Raw genomic sequence first — 22443 nt, forward strand, 5'->3', positions numbered from 1 at the left:
TCGCAACCTCGATCTCTTAAATGTTCGCTCTTGCCTTGGGTTTTCTTATTGTTAGATGTTAGATTACGATCGCATGGCATGCGCTTCTATTGTTTCATATATATATATTTTATTGTATTTTATTCCCTTTTTTAAAATGCCTCTTTAGTTTTGTTGATTCTTCTATAATTACGTTTATTATTTCTTTTTTGGTATCGTTCGTTTCATTTAATTTAGCGCCGTTCGCCTGTCTTTTTCGTTGGCGACACTCTCATTCCATCGAACACACCACGTACCTTTGTAAGTACTCGAGGGATTCCACGTGATCAGCGATTGTATGTTAACACATTTGAGTGTGCTTAGGTGTAAGAAGAATTGTAAGAACGATACTGGGTGGACGTTCTAACAGCGACAGTTGTTTAGCAACATTGTTGATAACAGCTTTCTGCTACATACATACATACATACATGTACAATATGTATATCGGTCATAGCGTAAACGCAACGTGTTTCTGGTGCACGATTTTGTACATATCAATGGTTTCTTATTCATTGTACGATAATGTGTTCCATCGGATGTAGTCGATCTAGCTACGCACAGTAATTATTGCTATTCAACAACATTTTTATACAGAATATCCTCTTTTTTCGTATGAGAATAGTTATTAGTAATACACGAAGCGAATGATTTATATCTTTGAGCGCAATAATTAAAATCTGTAAGGGGAGGCAGGGAAAGGAAAGACAAACTGATTCGTTACCGATCCACGTGCGCTCCAACGGAAATGCACTTGGTAGCGCGGTTCCAAGAGTAGTTTCATCCATCCAAAGTTCCATCGGAGTAGTTTTAACGAATTAACCATGTTAAAAATGATAAAAAAGACGCGTTGTTAATGTTAACATACGTAGTTTTATATTTGAATTTTATTTTGTCTAAAAATAGTAAATACATATATCGTTAACTTTTTACTACAAGCTGGCACTAAATCAAGAAACTACAAATATTAGAAAATACATGCAAGGAAACTCGGTTTATATTTTCCCTGCAGTTACTATCGTTGCACATAATCGAGCAGGATTAAATAAACTTTGCGTAGCAACACAAACTTCTTACGAATCTTACTCAGATCATTATACAAATAATGATTTAAAACACACATCTGAAAGATTTCCATAACTCGCTAAGTAAATGCAACGAAAAAGAAATTTCATTCCACAAATTGGTAAAAGATGAGCGTTTGGAACGAATTACGCGGCTGACTTTTTTGTGGATTTCCGATCCCATTGAAAATGATAACAAGCACCTGCACCAGAATATCGTTGTCCGTGCGATCTATCACGTTTCTATGAATAAAAAAGATATCGCTAGATATGGGAATATCTCTGGTGGCAGCACGAGGGAATGAATGATCGTACACGATTCAACTGTCGCGTGTCGAGCGTTCGCCCAGAATGTCGCGTTTTAGATTCATGTAAACGAGTCGTACGAGGTTATATTTCACGTGAACCGGCTCGGCCGTGAAGATAAAGGCGCAAGTGGGTTGTGTATGTTTGATCGCTTTCCTTTTTTCCTTTTCTTTTCTTTTTTTTTTTTCTTTATGATCGATCGAATCCTGAGCTGGCCTAAGATTCTCGAGTGCCGAGACGAACGAATGTATATTAGATGTATTATACGAGTGAATGGATGAAAAATCTTGCGATTTCTATGAAATAGAATCGAACGATGCAAGAAGAAACACTGTGGTTCCGAGAAGAAGCGGGTGGAATTTTTTGCTCTAAAAATTTGTGACCTTTTTTTTGTTTGGACGAAATATGACGAAAATTTGGGCTGGAAATTGGTAAATAAAAGTCATACAAGTATACAGATGAATGTTAATGTACATCGTTGGTTTATTTGAATTGATATACATCTATGTTATTAGGCTAACTATTCTGAGATAAATAAGAAACTGCGTTTCACATTTTTATAGTAATCAGCAAATCTCGACTACATCTAAAAATATTCTAATTTTAATCTTATGGTTTAGGTGAAAACATTATTTGGCGCCTCGTGTTCCTTTAATCGAAATTGATGAAAAAGTAGAGATGTCTCTTAAATGTAAGCTTAGTTTGTCCAAATCCATCACAGAGACATCCAAAATTCATCTGACGGGCAACATGTTACTTAATCTACTCCAATCATCGCCACTTTAAATCATAATTTATGAAAGTCTTATTTATGCTAAAAATAAAACATTCGTGAATTATCCTTTTAAATCTCAACGCACATATTCGCACTGTATAACCATGCACCAACATCTACTTTATTATCAATCACATCTTTCTATTCACGGCTATTCCATCCATTTAATCAAAGAAAAAAAATATTTCTCAAAAGCATATCAACGAGTCACCTAAAACCTCAACTTCGCGCAACTCGTCGTGTCTGCAAGGGAAACTCGTTCAATAGAACAGACTATGCATTCCCAAACGCGAGAACTCGACGAAGAAACAGTAGTTAACGAGGCACCGATCCCACTTCCGGCTAGTTCTCGAGGAACCTCTTCTTCCCCGGAACCACGGGATCGCATCGCGACTAGTTTTCGCGAATCTGCGCGTGTTCCTCGAATCCTCGCGTCTCGAACACGGAATTCTCGACTTTCGACCGTCTTCAACTTCGCCCTCTTGTAAAGAGCGCGCAGAGGTACGCGAGTCGCTTCCGGTAGCGCGCGCCCGAGAAACAGAGAGAGAAAGAGAGACGCGAATAGACACAGTGCACGGCATATAAAACTCGTCTCTCGGTCGAAGACGAAGAGAAGCGTTTTCATCTTCGAGGCTGCTTTCGAGCAAGGTTCGCGGCACGAGGAGCGTGCTCGTCGGCGCGTGAAGCGTTTTCGCGCCGGCGAAGACAATAGGTCGCCTCAGAATCAGGCGGAAACGAGCGAGAAAATCGTTTCTGCTGTTCGAGTCTCGCGAAAACCTATCCTTGTCCTTTTCCGATCGATCCGCTAGGCTCGTTGAACGATTGCCAAACGTAGAGAAAAGAGGCGGAAGAAAGAGAAAGAGAGAGAAAGATGAGGAGGAGGAGGAGGAGGATTTCTCGTAATTTGTAGCACCGTCGAACATCCACGAGGCTCCATTAGAATGAGATTTGATTCAACCGTGTCCTAACGTAATTTTGTCCAAGTTAAATCGCTTTTGAAGAGATGGACAATACAAGAGAGAGGGAGAGAGAGCGAATCGTCGAGATTGCGTGGATCTCCCTTTTTCACGAAGCGTTCGTCAACGTTTCGGCAGAATTACCAATCCAGTTTCGAGAAAAAGAGTAAAATAATGAGTTTTAACTCTCTTCGTCGTCCGACGGATATACTGCGTTACGAGACGAACCGGTAGAACGCATTTTCGTCAGGCTACGTATTTTCCACGTCCTGGCCACGCTGAAAATCGATAAAAATCGGGCTGTGCAAGTCTCATCCGGAGTATTCGTGGCTGGGTAAACCGCACCGTGAAAGATAATTCACGAACGCGTTAATGGCGAAGCCGCTCTGGTTTGGACGATACCAGCCCCGGAAATAAAAGACCACGTGAAATTGCTCGGTGACCTGATTCGATTCCACTATTTTTTTCGTTTAAACGATTTAATCGTCTGTCTGATTGATTCATCCGCACGTCTGTGCAAAGATGTCTGTGAGGTTTCCGCGATGAAAAGATTTCTGGCGTCTACTGTTATCAGATTTTGTTCGTCAAATATTATTTTATACGCTGGAATGGTCATTTCGAAACTATAGGAGATTTCTATTTATCTAATTTGATTAATTGAATACGATATAATAATTCATATAGTAGAAGGTTATTTAATTTCTCATTCAAGCAAATTAGTGTTCGAATAAATGGACTCTGTGTGCAGTTCATTTGACACTAATTAAAATTTCATTTGAATAAATAGGATTCTATCACAGTTCTTCCTGGCTCGTCGTTTTTCGTTCTTTTTCCTCTTCCTGAATGTTCCTTTTATAGCTTTTTAGGATCAACCTTCTTCTATTCATTCATAATCAGCATTTTCTTCTATTTCCTTGCTCGTGCATAAATAACGTCGTTTTCTTGAGCTCTTCCCTTCGAAAACAAGGAAATAGCTTAATTTTTGTAATCTACTTACATTCCACATATTTTTTATCAAACTTCTTATTATACTATATCTCTTCTATATTATCTCTTATCATCAAAAATTTGAAATTTTCAAAAATATCTGCCTTCCTACTTCCTCCTCCATTTACAAAATATCAAAATATATTTAACAAACCAAATATTTCTTGATCAACCCTTGCATTATATGGGACGAATCTTCCAAAAGAGAGTATCGTTTGATTAACTTCTCTTGATCTGGCGTGAGTTTTCTTGACCAAACCGGAAAGTCTGGATGGTAGCGCGAAAACGCGCGGATAGAAGGCAGATTTCGAGATTAATCGTTGAAACTCGGGATAATGGCTCGCTTGTAACGCAATTAAAACTCCGGAGGCTGGCCTCGCGGCCAGTAACTTATAATAGAGAGCGCAAGAACCTTGGTAAACTGCATCCTGTCCTCTTGTTCGATCTTCTCTCTTTCCTTCTCTTCTTGTGTAGCTTACCGCGTCTCGCGGAGATGCAATTTTGTAACTTAAAACGCCGCAGAGTCTGCCGCGAAACTGCTTCGGTCGGAAAGATCAGAAACCGGCGTCGGTGAGATAATTTCGAGGAGGATGCAAATGGGCCCCGGCGAAGAGAGACGCCTTCTGTTTCCCAGCTCTCAGCTTCCGAGTGGAAAAAACGCGCGAGATCGTCGATGAAAGTGTTGGCACAAAGAGCTGTTGTAGCTGTGAAATTGTTTATGAACTCGCGTAGAACAGTCTGACGCGGAATGGTAGAAGCTCCTTTCTTAACTTCAACTGCTAATTGCAAATTAAATACTATGTTTCTGGACAATAATAGGAAGATAAAGTTTGTAAGTTTCAGTTCAAACGTGTTGTTAGTGTTGGAATATATAAATATGAATGCCACAGATGAGCAAACGTAAGGAAAGCAATTTTTCAATCCAGTAAGCGTTGAATAAATTTTATGTGATCGAAACTGTGATTTAGGATAATGTGTTGCGTAATGATTAGGCTGTGGATGTGTATACATTTATAGGAAATTTAAATCTTCAAAAATGTATAGGACGTATGCTTTGGAATATATTTCGTTTAACATTGAACAAAATTTTCATTTGTATGTAACTTTTCTATGAATAATTGTTCTTTGAGTTATACTTTTTCTCATAATATTTAATGCATTGCACTTTTTTTAGTGTAAAATTCATGCCTTTCTAAAACTTTCATGAATAACTACCATATCTATATTTCAACATGGCAACGTTCATGTGAATATCTTCCATTTGCATAAATTTTACTATCTTTTGCAACTTCTACCTCTGTTCCAGTTCTACAACTAACACTTTTCGTTTTTTCTTCATTATACTACACATAATTCCTGTCAGAGTTGAAAATCGTATTCCCTTACCAAAAAAAAAAAAACTATTCCTTCCTATGTCACAAGTACCAAATGTCCAGAAATCGTATCTTGTTTCCATGAAGTTCTCTAAATTAATTCTTTTCTTTACCACAAATATCAAATATCCAAAAATTACAATGTCTTGATTCCATAATTCTCTAAATTCCTGCAAAATACAGTAAAATAAAGAATCAATTTCTTTCTTATATCAAGCGCCATATATCCCAACGTACAAATTCCTAAGAAACAACTTGCATAATTCCATAAAACTCCTACAACTCCGCCAAATTCTACCAAAATAAAAGAAAAGAAAAACGACTCGTAGAACCCATACCGGGTAACTCCAAAACGAAGTAACATCTCTACTTTATTATAATCTCTGAGTGCCAATACTTTCGCGTGCAGCGAGCGCTAGCTCGTTCGAGGAACTCTGTTCGCCCCGAAACAGAGGGCCCGTTATAAATAGGCGACGCGTTTCCAAACGAGGACGGACATATGAACGTGACTTGACGCAGGAAAAAGAAGGGTTAAGGAGGCAACAACATGAAGCTAGCTCGCGATATGAAGCGCACCGTGCAATGTCGAGAGCAGTGAATCTATTTTCGAGGCACATGGCATTCCTGCTGTGTGCATCGCGGAATTACGATAACGCAATCGTGACTTAAGTGCTGGACAAGTACGGTACCTTCCTGGAAAGATATTCCTCCTTTTCATAGGCATCTTCTCCGTCTCTTGCGCGCGGCTATTAAAGAACTTCGAATTACCGACTTCCTCCAACTTCTTCCAGCGATCAGCACCTCGTCGAAGTACGAAAATTCAAAGTAAGGTCGAAGTCATTTCACGGGACCGGTTAATGGACGCATGAAGTTATTACATTGTCCCGTGGAAATTACAATCGTCGTATATATTGCAATCCTTCTCTTTGTCCTGATATATAGCGAATCGGACAGCAGAATGGAAAACGACTTGTAAAAACGAGCAGATTTTCACAAGCGAGCATTAAAATGAACAAAGCCAGTACGAGGAACGCAATTTTGCTGTCGTTAATTTCTGCCGCATAGAAACGTTCCTCGAAAATGAAATTCGTCACCATTCGCCAGCCACCTCCATTTCCATGTAGACATTTTTTTCTATTCCTCTTATTCGATCCTATCGTCGACCGTTACAATTTTCAATCCTCCCGTCTATTTCGCATCGGATATTTTCCTCTGGCGAGGAAATGGAGTAGAGCTGGTCCTTCCAGCAACAACGTATAATGGTAATAACCGAGCCACGATCCTGTCGATTGCAGCACTCGAGGAAACATTTCTTTTTTTTCTTTTTTTTTTTTTTGTCCTTATAATAAATTTCTTTCTTTGGTTGACATGTCGAATTGATCATCGATAGCTGTTTTTGTATGGTGAAATACGTGTGCGAGTCGAGTCAGTGGTCGTGAGAAAATTACAAGATGTAGGATACAGGTTAAATTTTGTTTTAGGACATAGGAAATTTTTGACGAATTTATACATGTATTTTCTGATAATACTTACGAAATGAGTAGAGGCCGGAAATATTAGATTTGAATTTAGGGAACTTCTGAAATTTAATCCAAACTTAACCCAGATCTAATCTAGCTGAAACCTAATCCTAACTCAAAGTACAAACTCGATTGTGATTCACGGTTTTGTGACTGCATCGGCCTGTATCGAATATGGCAATTTTTGCAACAAAAGTAACTTTCAATTTGAAAGTTTCTTAAACTTAAAAGCTACGTTTTCCGACTCTATTCGCCGAGTGTAGTATCTGAAAATACATACAGGGATCAGTTAAAAGCTTTTGGTGTCTTGAAAATACAACGTTTTGAAATGTAACAGAATACTTCGTTCAATATTCTATGGAATTATCCATTATCAATAAGAAGCAATCTTAATTTTCCAATATCTTCTTTATAGAAATCGATACTGATTTAAAAACTGACGATGTATGTTCATCGATAGCTTCATCCTTGAAATGTGTAGCTCAAACGAAACTATAAATGTTACGATGTACTGTCAGCAATTGCAAAAGCTTGGAGAAAGATACCATCCATGTTTCAAGGGAATAAAATTAAAAAAGCATAAGTAGAAATTTCTTCAAAGATTTTAGTATAATACTAGTTCGTTTTAAGCATCAGTTAATTAGAGTTTGTCGATGAAATTGCTATTTATCAGGTGTTTCGCGTTTCTGTATTTTATTTATCTCCACTGACTCGACTCGTTGACCGCCGTATAAAACTAAAGAGGATGAAACGCAGACCGAGGAGAAAACGAAAAACCATGGACTGAAATGCGTGCACTGTCTTTCGAGCGCCATTTCGTTTCTCTTTGTTCGATCAAATAAAAGGAGGAAGATTGAAAAGGAACGCGTTTCGCGATCAGATCCAGCGTTTTTAAAAGGATTCGCGGTATTCACGTGTAATTGCCGACGAATATATATATATTAAATTGCGATCTGTATACAGCATACACATGTATATGTACAAACGTATATATATATAAATATATATATACATATAAATATTATATGTATATGAAAGATGTGTAGAAGAGAGATAAACATTCTTACGTGCAAGGATTATGTGCTAGCCTAGTGCCTAATATACTATATAATATATATATATATACATTCGTATTTATAACGAGGGCGAACGTTTTATCGTTTCACCTGTGGAAAACACTTATTGTAAATATGAGTATGGAAATATATATGTGAGTGTTCAAGGAATACAATGCCAAATGAATCAGCCAGCAAAGAAGCCACCATCAAATTGTTTCCGCTTCGCTGTGGAGATTGTTGAGTACACCGTAACCGAAGAGAAAATAAGAGATAAGAGACAAATAGAAAATGTTAATGATAGGATGAAAAGAAGAAATTAGGAATATCGTTGGTTCTACGAGATTTAACCCCTTGATGCGACGATTGAATTTTATGTAAAAAATCATCGGCCTTTATTTTACAAAATTAGATTCCAAGATAATTGCGACCAAGTTTTTGTATTTTAGGGAGTAAAGAGGATCACAAATGGACGTTCTTATCAGTATAACAAATTATGAAATCACGCGTTATGAAATTTGGTTCAAGGGATGATTGCAATGAACTCTTTGTATCGTAAAGAGGATTACAAATGAAGGTTCCTGTCGGCACGAGCGTAAGAAAGGAGAACGACAACGAAAATAATCGTAACGAAGTAACGCACTGGAACAGAATAGAAACGTCTAATCGCTAAAGTTCTTATCTGCTCGAAGCGAAAACGTGCTCCTTTAATGAGCTATACCTAAGTACGTGAACTCGTAAATCTTGGAATTCTTATAATTAATTGGGATTTAAATATCTGGATATCGTATTTTGTTCAAAATAATGCACTGTTTATTAAACAAATTCCACAGCGTCTGATTATTCGCAAAAATTCGCAAAGAACAAAAAAGCACGTGACATCATAGACGGCTAGATAAAAATTGAAAGGGTACGTTTTCCTATTAATCTTCTACAATAAAATAACGATATTACTCGACGACCAACCATCCAACAGGAATAAATGTCAGTCCAGTAAGCAGTCGTCAAGAAAATTCGAATTTACACTCGCATGCATAAAGAACAGAACTGGCAAAGAAGATGACAGTGAACACAGCCTGTTCGGAGAACCGATCGATGGATCGGAAACGTTCATACGAACAGTCTATTCATTCATCAATGTCTATCAGAAAACATTAGCAGCATCAAACGAACAGTCTAAAAGACGACGCACCATAAATTGAATCATCCGCTTCGGTGATCAGACCGCGACGACACATAAGCATTAAGGGGTTAAGACCCAGCGATGAGAAAGATAATGAGAACTCGAGCGAAACGGGCTGATCAATTTGAGATGGTTTCTTTCTCGGCCGTCTCGTTCATTTTCCGCCCACCTGTCTCATCGAGAACTAAGAAACGAAGGGCGAAAGAAAAATTAAGATTTTTGGGACAAATACGAGCAAAAATGTACACGATGGGATGCGACATGCTTCGAAAGAGAACGGTAAATATATTGAAGCACATCAGAAGAGTCGAACGACGGGTGTAATATGTATCATACATCTGCTAAGTATACATATATATCGTAGTAGTCCCTCTCTGTTGACTTTTTGAAGCCAAAAAAGCGAGCGTGTGTGTGTGTGTGTAAGAAAGAGAGAGAGAGGGAGAGAGGGAGAGAGAGAGAGAGAGAGAGAGCGAGCAAGAGGCACTCAGTGGAAAAAAAATATTAAAAGAGCTTTATGTGTGTGGAGGTAGCACATTTAGACTAGTGACGCGTAGAAACTAACATCGGGAGAGAAAGGTAGCGAATGAAGCTTTCTTCCCCCTTCCTTGAGCTTTCTCAGCACCCATATCTCTACGTCCGGTCCGACAGAAGGGACTACCACACCCTTTTGTCGCTCTTCCGTTCCGCTATATTTTCGCGCTTGGTATCACACATGTATCTTTGTGCACCAGCTATTTCATTTAATTATCTAGTTCGTTTTTCTTCTTGATTTTCATATTTATTTCTCTAATTTTTATACATATTTGTTTGTTTCTTTCTTAAAAATTGTTTCTTAATCACGCTTCTTTTTATCGCTTATTCGACAACCGATATCATTCTTTCATTGGTATACACATACACGTATGTACATACGTTGGTTCGCTTTGGTTTGATTTGGTGTGCGTGTGTTTAGTTCTCTTGGTTCCTTACGTGTCTACGCTTTGATGAAAACGGATTTTTGGCACTTCCCCAAAACCCCCCGCCGATCTTCTTTCTTTTCAGGAGACTAAAATTAATCGTTCGCGTAACGTGTTTGGTGATGTTCCTAGGTCTCGAGACGGAAACTCGATCGCGATATCAATTTCGCGGTAGACTCATTCGCTTCTATTGCTTCCAGAAACATGTAGTCTGTTCGCGCGGGACACGAAAGTGCTTAAGTGAAATATAGGGGAGTTTTTGTTTAGATGGAAGCGAAGTTTAGAAGGTTTCTTGTCATGTAGAATGTAGGATTTCTCAGACATATGGAGTTCGGTGTGGAGCGAGCGATAGATTTATCGCGTATAATTCAATATTTACTAAAATATTGTCTCTATATTTGGAAACTTTCTTTGGGAGAAAATAGGAAATATGTTAGAATATGATATAAAATAAATGATTCGTGTATATGAATATTTTATAACACGCAATTCTAAAGTAGGATCTCTATATTCTAATTTTTCATATGTAACCTTTATTATCTAAGAATAAAATAAAAGAAAGTAAACCAGCTAACAGGAAGATACAAGAATAATAATAAAAAGGCAGATATATTTGTTAAAAGGACTATTTAAGAATGAAAGAATTACTATAAGCATATAGTTTACATTATATCTTAAAACATGTGTTGGATTAAAATTTCACATTCAAAAAAACTAAAAACTAAGCTACAATTTCGAATTAATTTTTAATTAGGTTCGTAATATGTTTTATGTGACAAGAAGCTTTTCAAACCTTATTTTGAATGCATAAACTTATAATCAATAGTAAAACAATATACTTTAGACTGGGAACGATTTTCTTTTTATATCATCACCAAACATCGTTGTGAGTAATGCTTCTGCACTAACGGATTGCAAACAAACAAATGTACATTTTCTGTCGTGATATTTATCTGATATATGATTCTTATCCTTCAAGGTATAGACACAACTGTGGTTCATCATCAAGGACCTCTGATATCAAGCGCAGCCATAATTGGTATCGTCATCGCGGTACTATTCATTATTATTATCGTGATCGACGTGATATGCTGTTGCGCGCATAAGACAGGTGAGAATATTTTTTTCGCATATACTTCACAAACTTATCACGAGTTGCAATATGAATTTCTTCTAAAATTTAGAAATATTAGATTGCATAAGATTGTAACACGAGCTAAAATAAAATTATAGCGAAAGGTTGCAACGTAATAGTCATAACAGTTGCATTTGAAACGGTAATATTAAGCTTCGCAATTTGTATCTAAGAAAATTATAGTATATACAATATGAAGTAAAAGTGTAAATGAATTTATTAACAATCGTATCACACGTGCGCCTAATTTCCCAACATAAACCTATTCACAACTTCAACATAAATTCTAAAATCACGTCATAGCATTACATGCATGCGCAGCGCGAATTTATTAGCACTCGCGACCTCCGGAACGTATCTAAAATTGCAAACTGGATTTATATGAAATTACAACGTTAATTTGCTTGATATAGCAGCGCGAATTTATTTGGAATTACCCGCGGCATAAACTTGTTTCAAATTGCAACGCAGATTTATCTGAAAGTGCAACTGTGATTCTACGTGAAATTGCAACGTTAGCTCGCGCTAAGTGATCATATAGAATTATTCGGTTTTGACAAGTAAATTTTATCAAGTTAGAAAAAGTTTAGTATAAAATATAACTGGAAGACTTGTAACAAAAACGGTTCTCGTCAGTGTTGGATTTTTTAGATCAGAATGTATTTTCGTAACCAGAAGCTAGGCTTATAACTATACAAAAGTATTTAAAAATTTTTATCATTAAAAGTTTCAAAACTAGTTCAAAGACTATGTTTTTTATATAAAACATTTTGAAATTTCATTAACGCTATAACGAGATGCGATCGTCTAGTTATACATATTCATCAAATTTGAAACTAATTTTCAAACATGGACAAGAATCATTTTTGTTAATTTTAAGGAAAATCTTTTTCACGATCGACATTGATATCTTCCTTTCTTGTTTTTTTCCAATGATTCTATGAAATTTTTATTACAGGAATCATATATTACGTGTGTGAACGTTCCCGCCGAAAGCCAGTAGACGAAGAGGACGCGAAACTTGGCAGGTGAGGCTCATTCCAATCGAATTCTTTCGATACGCGTTACACGTACCTACATACTCACGATATTTAGATCGATTTACTTGACTTTCTTATATACATTATATATATATTTTACATTGTGCTTTGGCAAGTCTTTGGCGCTATATTTACCGTGTCATCGAACTTTGCACCCACCATCGAACTTACAAAACCTCCGTGAAACTCTTTCTTTCGCATCGCAGAGGTCGAACGAATTTTTGCGACTCGAATGGAGATTCCTGTTGGAGCCGTGACTAACGTGCAAATTAGTTTACGGAACGTGTACGAGTTTCAAGAAAGATTTACCTGAATATTCGTGGAAATAGTACCGGTTCGTTATAGGGTTACCGAAGTTTTCAACAACAAAAATTTCAATAGCTCTTATTTGAAAAATTTCATTAAAATAGGTCCGAATATCGGAAAGAAGATTTTTTTATATAATTGTGATATCATTTGGTTATAGATGTTTTATCCTGCTACGATCCTCGAATTTTGATATTTCAATCTTGCTTTGGTTTTTTCATTTTTCATTAATGGACTCATTTCGTATATAGCCTCCGTTACTAAAACATAGAGTACATATTAAAGTAAAATATTGTAAAATTAAGTAATTTAATTCAAACAACTGCGAATCATCAACAACTCGTTGAGGATTAAATTAGATTTTCATCTAAATTCGATGAGATAAAAATGCTTATTATATTTCTTTTATATCAGACATACATTCCTTATACTAGAATATTTTAAATTTATCTTCCATATAATTTTTTGAGCCTAAATAATTACTTAATTTTGCTAAAAAGTCAGTTTTATTCTATATTCATTCGTGTGCATTCTAAGTAATGCGATGTCCTTACTGAGATCCATGAATTCGAATTGTCCAGACTTTCTACGATCTCAGTCTTCATTCTTAATAGTATAGCGAGGGTACAGAATAATGGAATAAAAATCTGAACGACCACGAAGAGGAGCCCTTATAGTCCGAACTTAATGGATACTTGACAAATCGAAACCGGGCATCCTTTATAGCGTTCTTATCGAACGTTTGTAGTTGCAACTATATTTATCTCGCAAAAAGGTAGTAGAGTGTCCCGTGGTTAAATCGTCCGGTTAACTCGTTAAAACCTAGCCCGCCATTAGGAGACACTTTGACCCTCTCGCATCTGTCTCTTTTTTTTTTCTTTACCGGTAGTCTTTACGGTTGGCGGTTTCCATTGCCGTATTGCGACCAAAAAATGGCCAATGTCGCCGGGGTCACGGCCATCCAAGACTCGGGTAGTGGAAAAAATACCATTAAATTGGTCAAACATACTGCCATGTAAGAGAGATACATAAGTGAAAATCAGTAAGAAGCATGGCCTCTCACGAAGGGGCTCCGACACGGCTTTCTACTTCGCATGATGTTTTTTTCTTTTTTTTTTTCTTTGTCTAACACTCTTATATTCTTCCCGTTTTTATTTTTTATTTTCTTTTCTTTTTTTTTTATTCCTCGGCTCCACGATGCTAGTGTACATCTTGGAACGTCAAATACGTAATTCAAGAATGGCATCAATGGAAACGAAACTAACGATCCGTCGATAAAAGAAATTGAATTTCTAGAATTGCAGCATGAAAGGATCTTGTCTGTTTCCTTTCCTCGTCTCATCCTTCTTTTACATGTAATTTATTTTGCCGCCAACCACTTTCCGAACGAAAGAACACTGTACATTATTCACCATGTTCAGTTCATTTAACGCTTACCTATTTTCTCTGTCTCTGTCACTCTTTATGCGCGCTGCATAAACTATCGCCATTATTCGCCCGTGCTTTGGCTATGCTGCATGAGATATCAACACTCTGAAGTGATATTAATTGCCCGTTAACTACGTAGCATACTCACCACTATTCACTCTAATTTACCCTGTTCTATTCAACCGTGGATTTGAGAAAGTAGGTAATTCAATTTCATTGCCTCGTGGAAAACGTTACTGTGGAGACAGGAATATTTTTCAGTCGTAAATATCGCACACTGTTATGTACTACGAAATGTACAAATAATTTAATGATATTTCAATTCACTTACCTTTTTCGTGAATGTTCTCCATCATGCAAACTTTAGTTATATTTATTCTTGATGTTGTACGTTGTTATTTCATCGTATATCATATAACACGCGACGAAGAACGAAGATACGATACCTCAATTGCAAATACACAATACTAACGAGTGATGGCATGCATTATGCGTATTATTCGATGTTGCACCACGCGCCGCATCTCGACATGCTCTCTTTTATGCCCAGTACTAGAAATTAACCGTATAACAACCAGCTGATAAATAGCCTTCCATTAATAACCCCACTTTTTCTATTGACACATTTTAGAGACGAGAAGGAACCACTGAAGGAAGAGAAGAAAATCACACCGATCATCGACTCGGGTCTTCGCCGGGAGACATCTATCACGTTTGACGGCAAAAGATCCGTCTCAAAAACTGGTTTCGTCGGCAAGGATTCAGCGGTCTAGATATTCTTCCGGCGTACTAGATTGTAAATCAACCATGGAAACACCATTTCTGGCCGAAGTGTTCTCGAACGATACGAAAAACAACAGATAAGCCCGTACATCCCGAAACGTACACGTAGGAAACAGAGTTTCGCGGTTGCTAAGAATCTTCTCCTTTGACGAATTCGAATTTCAAAACGATTCGCGACTCTACTCGGGATTTGCGCGGGAACGTGGGGCAACGAGACGTGTTCAGAACGACATCTCGGTTTCCGTTTCTTAGATGAGACACGACGCGCCATCTCACCGCGATCAAATAATACAAAATCGTATTCGTCTGCTTCATTCGCGGAATTTTCAAAGATCGACGCGATAAATTCGCTCGTACATTCTCGTCCGTCCTTCCTTCTGGGAGGTAGGACAAAAAGATTGTAGCATTTATTCGTAAGTCTGCACGTTACCGATTTTTCTCGATACAAAATTCATCTACATGATTTTTCATCAGTCGCGATAGTTCTGTGTGTATAAGAAAAATATATCTCACTTTCTTCCCTTCCTCGCCAATGTATTCATCAAAGCGTATGAAAAATAATTGTAATCTACGATCTATGGTTAAGTACGAAACGTATTGTAATCCAAGATCATATTGGGGGAAAGAGGAAACTATCGATATAATGTAACTTAGCGAATATTGCAAGAAGGAGGAGGTAGATAGATCGCTTAAACGAGAAGAAAGCATGTACAAAATTAATCGCGAAATTGGTAGAAGTTGGTCGATAATTAGTGATCATTGCTTCGAGGCACCCTCTAGATACTCGCAGTCTAGTACGCTGGGTAGTACTGTGTTATCGTGTGCACAGCACGAAACTAAAAAAGAAGGAACGGTTTACCTATTCTATATCGTTTCTTCTACGTTAATAGAAGGAACATGGTGTAACAATTATTATAGAAATAAGAAACTGAAGTTTTAAGAAGTTTTGCGAACGAAGTAGAAACGGACGGAATAGGTTACGTCTCTCTCTCTCAGTCTCAACGAGGTTCAGTATTCTATAAGAACCTCTGGTCTGTGTATATACTTTTAAAATTTATCATATTTCCTCGACATGTTCCATTCATGTATGTTTTTCGACTAGAAGTCGTATTATATGTTCCAGATTCACAAACACAGATATGCTGCATCTTATTCGCCACGATTCTAAACGACGAATTATCAATTTCGTGGTTATATGACTTGATTTCAAAGACTGATTCCTTTAAGCGCGTAACCTTATGAAAACGAATCGTACCGATTATTAGTGACGATCAAATAATTCAGGCTAATAAACGGTTTTAAATTTTGTTTCGTCGTTTACGTATCTTTTGACAAGATTTACCGCCACGTGTTTCCTCTAGCCATGAACAAACTTTTACAAAAATATTTCTGCCGCTCGACTTTTGAGTATGGTTATATGTATTCTTGCCGTGTCAACCAACATGACTGATGTATTGGTTACGAGCCGTACGTTTATTCGGTTAATTAATACGTAGTTGTGTTTTTTACTTCAAAGTGAACATCATTTGCGTGAAATATTGTTTCTTTTATTCGTGTCCTAATTTATCGTGATAGTTTTTGTCATTTATATCTCACAATGTAAAGATTACATCGTCGAGGCATCGCGTGCAAGAGCAGCCTTAGTGTCTCTGTCATTTTTACATCCTTTTTTTGTTATTAGTATTTTATGTATCCTATGTAGTTACCCTGTATGTAAGAAAGTAATCTAACCGAGAACTGGTTAGCTTCCGCGATGAAATTGTAATCGATAAGATTATGTATCATCACGATCGGATTATTGATACAGTTAGAGAACAGTATACTTAAAAAACTGTAAAATACGAAAATTAAAAGAAATGTTACCGAAAGAAGTCGTATTCGATATGTCGACCGCGATGGCATTTTAATAAGTCCCAAATGTATCTTTTGACAATTAAGTCTCTCTACTGTGTATGTATAGTGTAATCGAAGCAGCGATATCTTCGATTCGGCTAAGTAAACTTTTCTCCTTTTGAGCACTAAATTAACACTTGACATTTGTAACAGGGATTCGAATCTTTTTGTTTCAGAAAAAAGAACAATCGAAAGCTGCCATATACATTATATATTATTATATTCGATAATATTAAAATAATGCCGATTTTGTCCTAATGTGTAAGATGGCTTTTCAAGAAAACGCAGTTAAAATGTGATAAGTTTTTGTAAATGCTTGTAAACGTTTTTCCTAATCTTTAAGAAAATATTGGAAATAAGTTTAGGAGGGTTCGCTAAGTTTAGAATGTTGTATGTGAAGTTGGAAGGTGTGTTCGCAAAAAAAAAAGAAAATGAAGAAAAAGTAAACTGAAAAAAATAATCGATGTGTGTATATTTATTTAAGATAATTGTACCTCTACCTAAAGAAAAAGAAATTAAAAAGTCATCGTTCCCTTACCTGCGAACACACTTTCTGCAGGGTAGCTTTTTTACGTACCGTAAACAGAGTTTTGCCAAATATATAGTACTTATTAGCTTATAAGTCAACGAGTACACATTATAGGTACACAAGGAATATATATTACATCGGAAAAAAGAAGGAGAAAGAAATAGTGGATTGTTCATTGTAATTGTCACGCAGTATTTTCGAGCCTTTATCGAGTCAAGAATCGATGATTCGATGAGGAGGAAAAGACACGTTTATCTAGCTATTTTATATTCGTTGCCAAAATCCGTAACCCAAGTAGCTTCCCACGAAAAGTATTACTGCGCATCTTCCATTTTAAAGAATATTATTACGAAACATTATTAAAATTCGTAGGTTAAGGCATATTTTTTATGTATGCTTTTTCTGTACGCGTCAAGGAAACGTACTCGACTAATAAAGGATAAAGAACATTTTCAAGGTCAAATGATTCACGTCTACATTAGCATTTCATTTTTTTTTTTACACGAAAAATTTTATTCATCTATATACCATTTCTTCAACAATATAAAAAATTATCGATTCGTAAAATAAAGCGATGCTTAACAATAGTATGTAACCCAGGCCATTATGTTATCATGCATACTATCGATAAGCATATTCTATATAGAATGTAGGATATATAAAATGCAATAGTGTCATATGTACATTCTACATCCTTACTGAATATGCAGCTATAAGCGGCTACCCGTTATATGGCACTGCATTGTTCCTCAATTTAAAAAGTACATGGTCAAATGCGAATGATAAAAAGCGTATATAAAATTAATTTTTCTTTCGAGATTCAAAGACTTAATATCATAATAGGAATATCTTTTACTATCAAACTTAATATCACTATATCAAAATATAGCGAACTGCAGTCTAATTTTCTTATCACACTTCAATATCTACATTCGAACGTTTACCTTTCTTTATCAATAGTTGTTCCACGTTTAACTGTGGTGGCTCTGTTCGTGTGTGCCATACGTACACCTGTAGACATAAATAATTATTTGATTTATACCATGAAATATATAAAAAGAAAACAATCAATAAATACCTTTGTGCAACAATCTGCTAACGGTTCTAGTTCATCTCTACTGACAATTTCTGACAATATCTCACTCTCCTGATAACCACCCTGAACGTCGTACGAAAAAGCGGCATTTTTATTTTCCAATAAAAGTCGCAAGTTGATGGCAAAACCCGCCATATCTAATGGAAACGGTCGCTCTGGTTTCCACGCAGCATTAAAACCGATTACTTTATTAGTAGCGTTATCACATATTGGTTTCTCCACCATCAAACCACCGACTAGACCAACAGGCCACACACCGACCTTCTGTATCTTCTCCATCTGAAATACACATAAGTTATGTAACGATTTCGTGACTGGACCGATTGCTATCGTTAATGTTCTTACCTCGTGAAATAATTTAATCGAATACGTATTGTCGTCGTCAGCAAAAAATACTATGCCTTTGTCGGTTGGCCTGCGATTTTCCCGAAGCCACTGTAACGCTGCATTTCGTTGTTCGACGCCACGTGGCTTCTTCCAATTCGGGTCATTTCGCCCTAACTTATAATTCGGCGGGGTTGCCGCAGCCAAATGGGTAAAAAGTAAACCACTATCTTCTAAAAGTTGCGAAACGAGTTTGGTCTTTTTTCCCGCATCTTCGACGACAATCCAGTGGAAGTTGGGTATATGAAGAAACGTTTGCAACAACCGGGTCAGCTCTGCCTTTTGCACGGGCCTGGCAAACGTAGGGGTAATGGCATAAATCATAGGCTTCTCGGCAGGTTCCTGTTTCTTCACGCTTAACACGCCATGTCCCTCCAGCCTCTTAATTACGCTATACGTTAATCCATACAGGTCTCGTTGCTCGATCATTAATGATTCCAACTTATTCCTTAACTCCCGCCATTTATAGCTCTCTTGATAATCTTTTGACAAAAATATTGATACACATCATTACAAGAAAATAACTTATAATTCGAATGCAAATTAATAAAGATTAATCGCAGTTTTTAATATTTAGACGAGATCTGTTTATTTAATGATGAAAAATAATTAGAGAAAAGAAGAATGACTAATATATTACATCCTATAACATATACATTCTTGTATATTATCGATAAAATGCAAATATATGACATATAATAATAATGAAATATAAGTTACAAGGTACTCTACGTTTTACATGGAGTTTACTCGAATATCGCGGGCAACATGCGTAGAAACTGTAATAACATATCAAATTTATGTCATGCGTTTTTACATTCATGAGTTTATCTGTTGTAGAAGATGGAGGTGTATGCACAACTCTACGTACAATAGTAAAGAAATACTTACATATAAAACATTGAAACGCAATCACATTAATCAGGAATAGTATTAACAAGCCTTTATAACGGAAGCGGCCCCACATATTAAATTTGGTACCGAATTCGTCGGTGAGGAACACACTTTCCGTCATTGTTGCCGCGCCATGACACTATTCTGTATGCTGACTATATTTATTCGCGGCGATTACTATCTTTTGAAAAAAGCCAGTAGTGAGGTCTAACCTTGAATGCAGAATTGCGTCGTGAAGGACACATCGTGTAGTCATTCTTTAACAATGAGCAGTAATCAAAAGATAATCGCAGTTTATAACTGCATTATCAACAGAGTTCAATTAAAGCCACCGCAAGATTCATAGAGCAACAATATTTCCGATTTATTCACACAAAATTCACTTATGATTTTAATAGATGCGATACGGGCACACGATGTTGAAGCTTTTATGACCATCGCAAACTTTCAGCAAAGACGAATTTTGGGAATAAAAAATGAAACAAACGCATTTACACGTTACTCACAGGTTAGTATCATACACTGAATAAAAATCCCTAGGGCGTATGCAAACTGGCTTTGCATAGGATTCTTGACACCAAATTTAGAACAAACATCATACATATTTATATACTCATATTATACGTTCTATAAATGTCAATAATAGGAGGAAACAGAGTCTTTTTGCACAATTGAACTAATATAAATAGTGAAATTTTACAAGTCACGAGTTACAAATTACTAATGCTAACCTATAACTTACAACATGTCAATTCACTAATACTATTAGTTGGTAAACCATTGTGTAAGAGAACCATGATAACCAGTAGATAGTAAAATTATGAATGTAATTTATAATATTAACTAATTACATAATGTACTCCATAATAAAATAAGTAATGAAACGAAAACATTTCGGTAACAAATTTTTCATTATCGTTCTTTCCTCCATAAAATTAATTACCTTCAATCGCTAATTTTTCCTTCTTGAATTTTGAAATCGAAAAATATCTACAGCGCCAATGACGAAGTATCTCCGCTTCCTTGGATAGACCTTTTCAAACATAAACTCCCTAGAAGTCATGGGGATAGCAGCGACACCGGCTGCAGTCGAACGAATTCGGCTGATTTCGGGCGCGTGCCATACGAGGCGCGCGTAGAGGAGCGCATGCTGGGACGTGTCACGGACACGCGTGTGTCAGGAACGCGCATACATTTCTATCGTGACTGGCCAGAAGGCGGCGCAGAGGGGACGTGAAGGGGTAGAGGCTTGGGAGAGCAAACAGGCGCGTAGATAGGCCAGCTCACACGGTGGAGTTTCCGCAGCGAGCTACGGAATCATCCTATGCTCATAGGTTGCCGCGCGTGACTCGTGTTCAGAGGGTTCCTCGTCGATGGTCACGCGTCGTGTCAACGCGAATAGTGACTAACGACATTTGACAACAGCACGATCGCGCCGCGTTTAAAAAGGGTGGTTCGATGATTACTCACGAGAATCAATCGCGGATAACTCTGAACAGGAAAAGAGGGTAAATGCCGTGTAACTGGTTTGCGAACTGATCGCCAGTATCAAGGCGGTACGACGAGCTGCTGTGCCTGTGCTACTCGTGGTGGCGAGTGGCAGTGGTAGTAGTGGTCGTGGCGGTGGTGGTGGCTTTCTATCGTGGTGGTGCCCGTTGGTAGTCGAGACTCATATCGTGGTGGTGGTGGTAGTAGTGGTGGTGCTGTCAGAATAGTGCTGCGCCTCGTTCGGTGACGGTGGCAAGGGAGAGAAGGAAAAGTGGCCCTCGAGGTTACGAGGCCAGAGGAGAAAGTGGGTGTTGCCGGGAGTGACAACGGGAGGATCATCTAGGTCCTCGACGCCAGGACTCGTGGAACAGGGGAATCGGAGTATAGGATGCTCGTCGGTCGACGATCCAGGAGTCGACGTCTCCTAACCGAGAGCCTGATCCTCGTTGATCGTGTGCCTCGTGAGTATCAACAATCTCCTTTCCAGGACATACATTCCAGTCCAGCATATATGTAATTTCTTCCTTCGATCATTATTTCGTCTGCTATTCTCTTTCTCTATCTCTCTCTTTTTCTCTGTACAACGTTAACTGTACGTTGATACTCTGGAACGTTAAGTAAATTCTAGTTCTAACAATTTCGTCATCATCCCCCACGTTACCGTAGGCGTGCAAGATTACCGAGTGTCCGGATCCTTAGTTTCCCTCGACGATTTCGGAAGAGGCATTTAGTTTGACGGCTATGAAGGAAATAGAGGTCGGATGCAAATTACGAGCGTGGACGAGGTGGTGCGAGCGATGGGCACGGTAATTGGGGCGAGGGGACGCTGGCTCTGGTGGGCGCGGGGGTGCGAGAGGATGCGTTGGATACTTCCCCTTTTGCATCCTCTTCCTCGTTTACACCCTCTCTCATTTTCCCTTGCAATTTTCCTTGTTTCTCTTCGCTCGCGTTTTCGCGTTCTTCATTTCCCGCCCACCCCCTCAGTCGGTTCTGTAAACAGGAATCACTGACGCGTGAAGTACATGGGCGTAGGTAAAACTCGACTTCACACACCGGTTCTCTTCGTCGAGATTTTTTCGACGTAACGAGGGACCGGTGGCGTTATCGTGTACAACGATGACTCTGTGGTGCCCTTTCCGCTTCACTTTCCGCGTGCCACCTCCGTGGCCCTCGTCTCGTCGGATAACAGCGGTATACACGAATACCAGAAATAATACTCGAGACTCGTCGACCAGCCGAGAGAGTCGAGAACACCCCCCTCTCGTTTCGTTCTCCC

The 22443-nt window shown here is 37.8% G+C and overlaps 5 protein-coding genes across 11 annotated transcripts in view; 4 read left to right on the forward strand and 1 right to left on the reverse strand.

The window, feature by feature from the left end:
• Fas2 (neural cell adhesion molecule fasciclin 2) overlaps window positions 1–18117 on the forward strand; it is a 171771-nt gene extending 153654 nt beyond the window's left edge. For 2 of the 3 annotated variants that reach the window (XM_069110967.1, XM_069110966.1), the window contains exons 7-10: window positions 11171–11302; window positions 12285–12354; window positions 13562–13687; window positions 14732–18117. In XM_069110967.1, the coding sequence (XP_068967068.1) occupies window positions 11171–11302; window positions 12285–12354; window positions 13562–13687; window positions 14732–14873 (470 nt within the window). In that variant the 3' untranslated portion in view covers window positions 14874–18117. The remainder of the gene's footprint in view (window positions 1–11170; window positions 11303–12284; window positions 12355–13561; window positions 13688–14731) is intronic. The other variant, XM_069110968.1, reaches the window with a different exon arrangement.
• LOC138178765 (alcohol dehydrogenase 2) overlaps window positions 1–22443 on the forward strand; it is a 319787-nt gene that overhangs the window by 218798 nt on the left and 78546 nt on the right. The gene's annotated exons all lie outside the window — the stretch shown is intronic.
• LOC138178761 (15-hydroxyprostaglandin dehydrogenase [NAD(+)]-like) overlaps window positions 1–22443 on the forward strand; it is a 154549-nt gene that overhangs the window by 48741 nt on the left and 83365 nt on the right. The gene's annotated exons all lie outside the window — the stretch shown is intronic.
• Window positions 17790–20720, reverse strand: GlcAT-I (Glucuronyltransferase I). Of its 2 annotated transcripts, none has more exons than XM_069110974.1 (4): window positions 20623–20720; window positions 18747–19267; window positions 18384–18680; window positions 17790–18316 (listed from the first exon to the last, which is right to left on the reverse strand). In XM_069110974.1, exons 2-4 carry the CDS (start codon window positions 19212–19214, stop codon window positions 18218–18220), a joined length of 864 nt encoding a protein of 287 aa, XP_068967075.1. In that variant the 5' UTR covers window positions 19215–19267; window positions 20623–20720; the 3' UTR covers window positions 17790–18217. The 2 variants fall into 2 exon arrangements, with proteins under 2 accessions (XP_068967075.1, XP_068967074.1); XM_069110973.1 differs by lacking the exon at window positions 20623–20720 and adding an exon at window positions 19677–20200.
• The window catches only part of LOC138178752 (protein FAM135A), a 45742-nt gene continuing 44154 nt past the window's right edge, over window positions 20856–22443 (forward strand). For 3 of the 4 annotated variants that reach the window (XM_069110960.1, XM_069110961.1, XM_069110965.1), the window contains exon 1: window positions 20856–21628. The gene's annotated coding sequence lies outside the window, so the exon portion shown is untranslated. The remainder of the gene's footprint in view (window positions 21629–22443) is intronic. The other variant, XM_069110962.1, reaches the window with a different exon arrangement.

The sequence above is a fragment of the Bombus flavifrons genome, chromosome 4 (genome assembly GCF_040668555.2).
Source record: "Bombus flavifrons isolate JBK064 chromosome 4, iyBomFlav1_principal, whole genome shotgun sequence".
Taxonomy (NCBI): Eukaryota; Metazoa; Arthropoda; class Insecta; order Hymenoptera; family Apidae; genus Bombus; species Bombus flavifrons.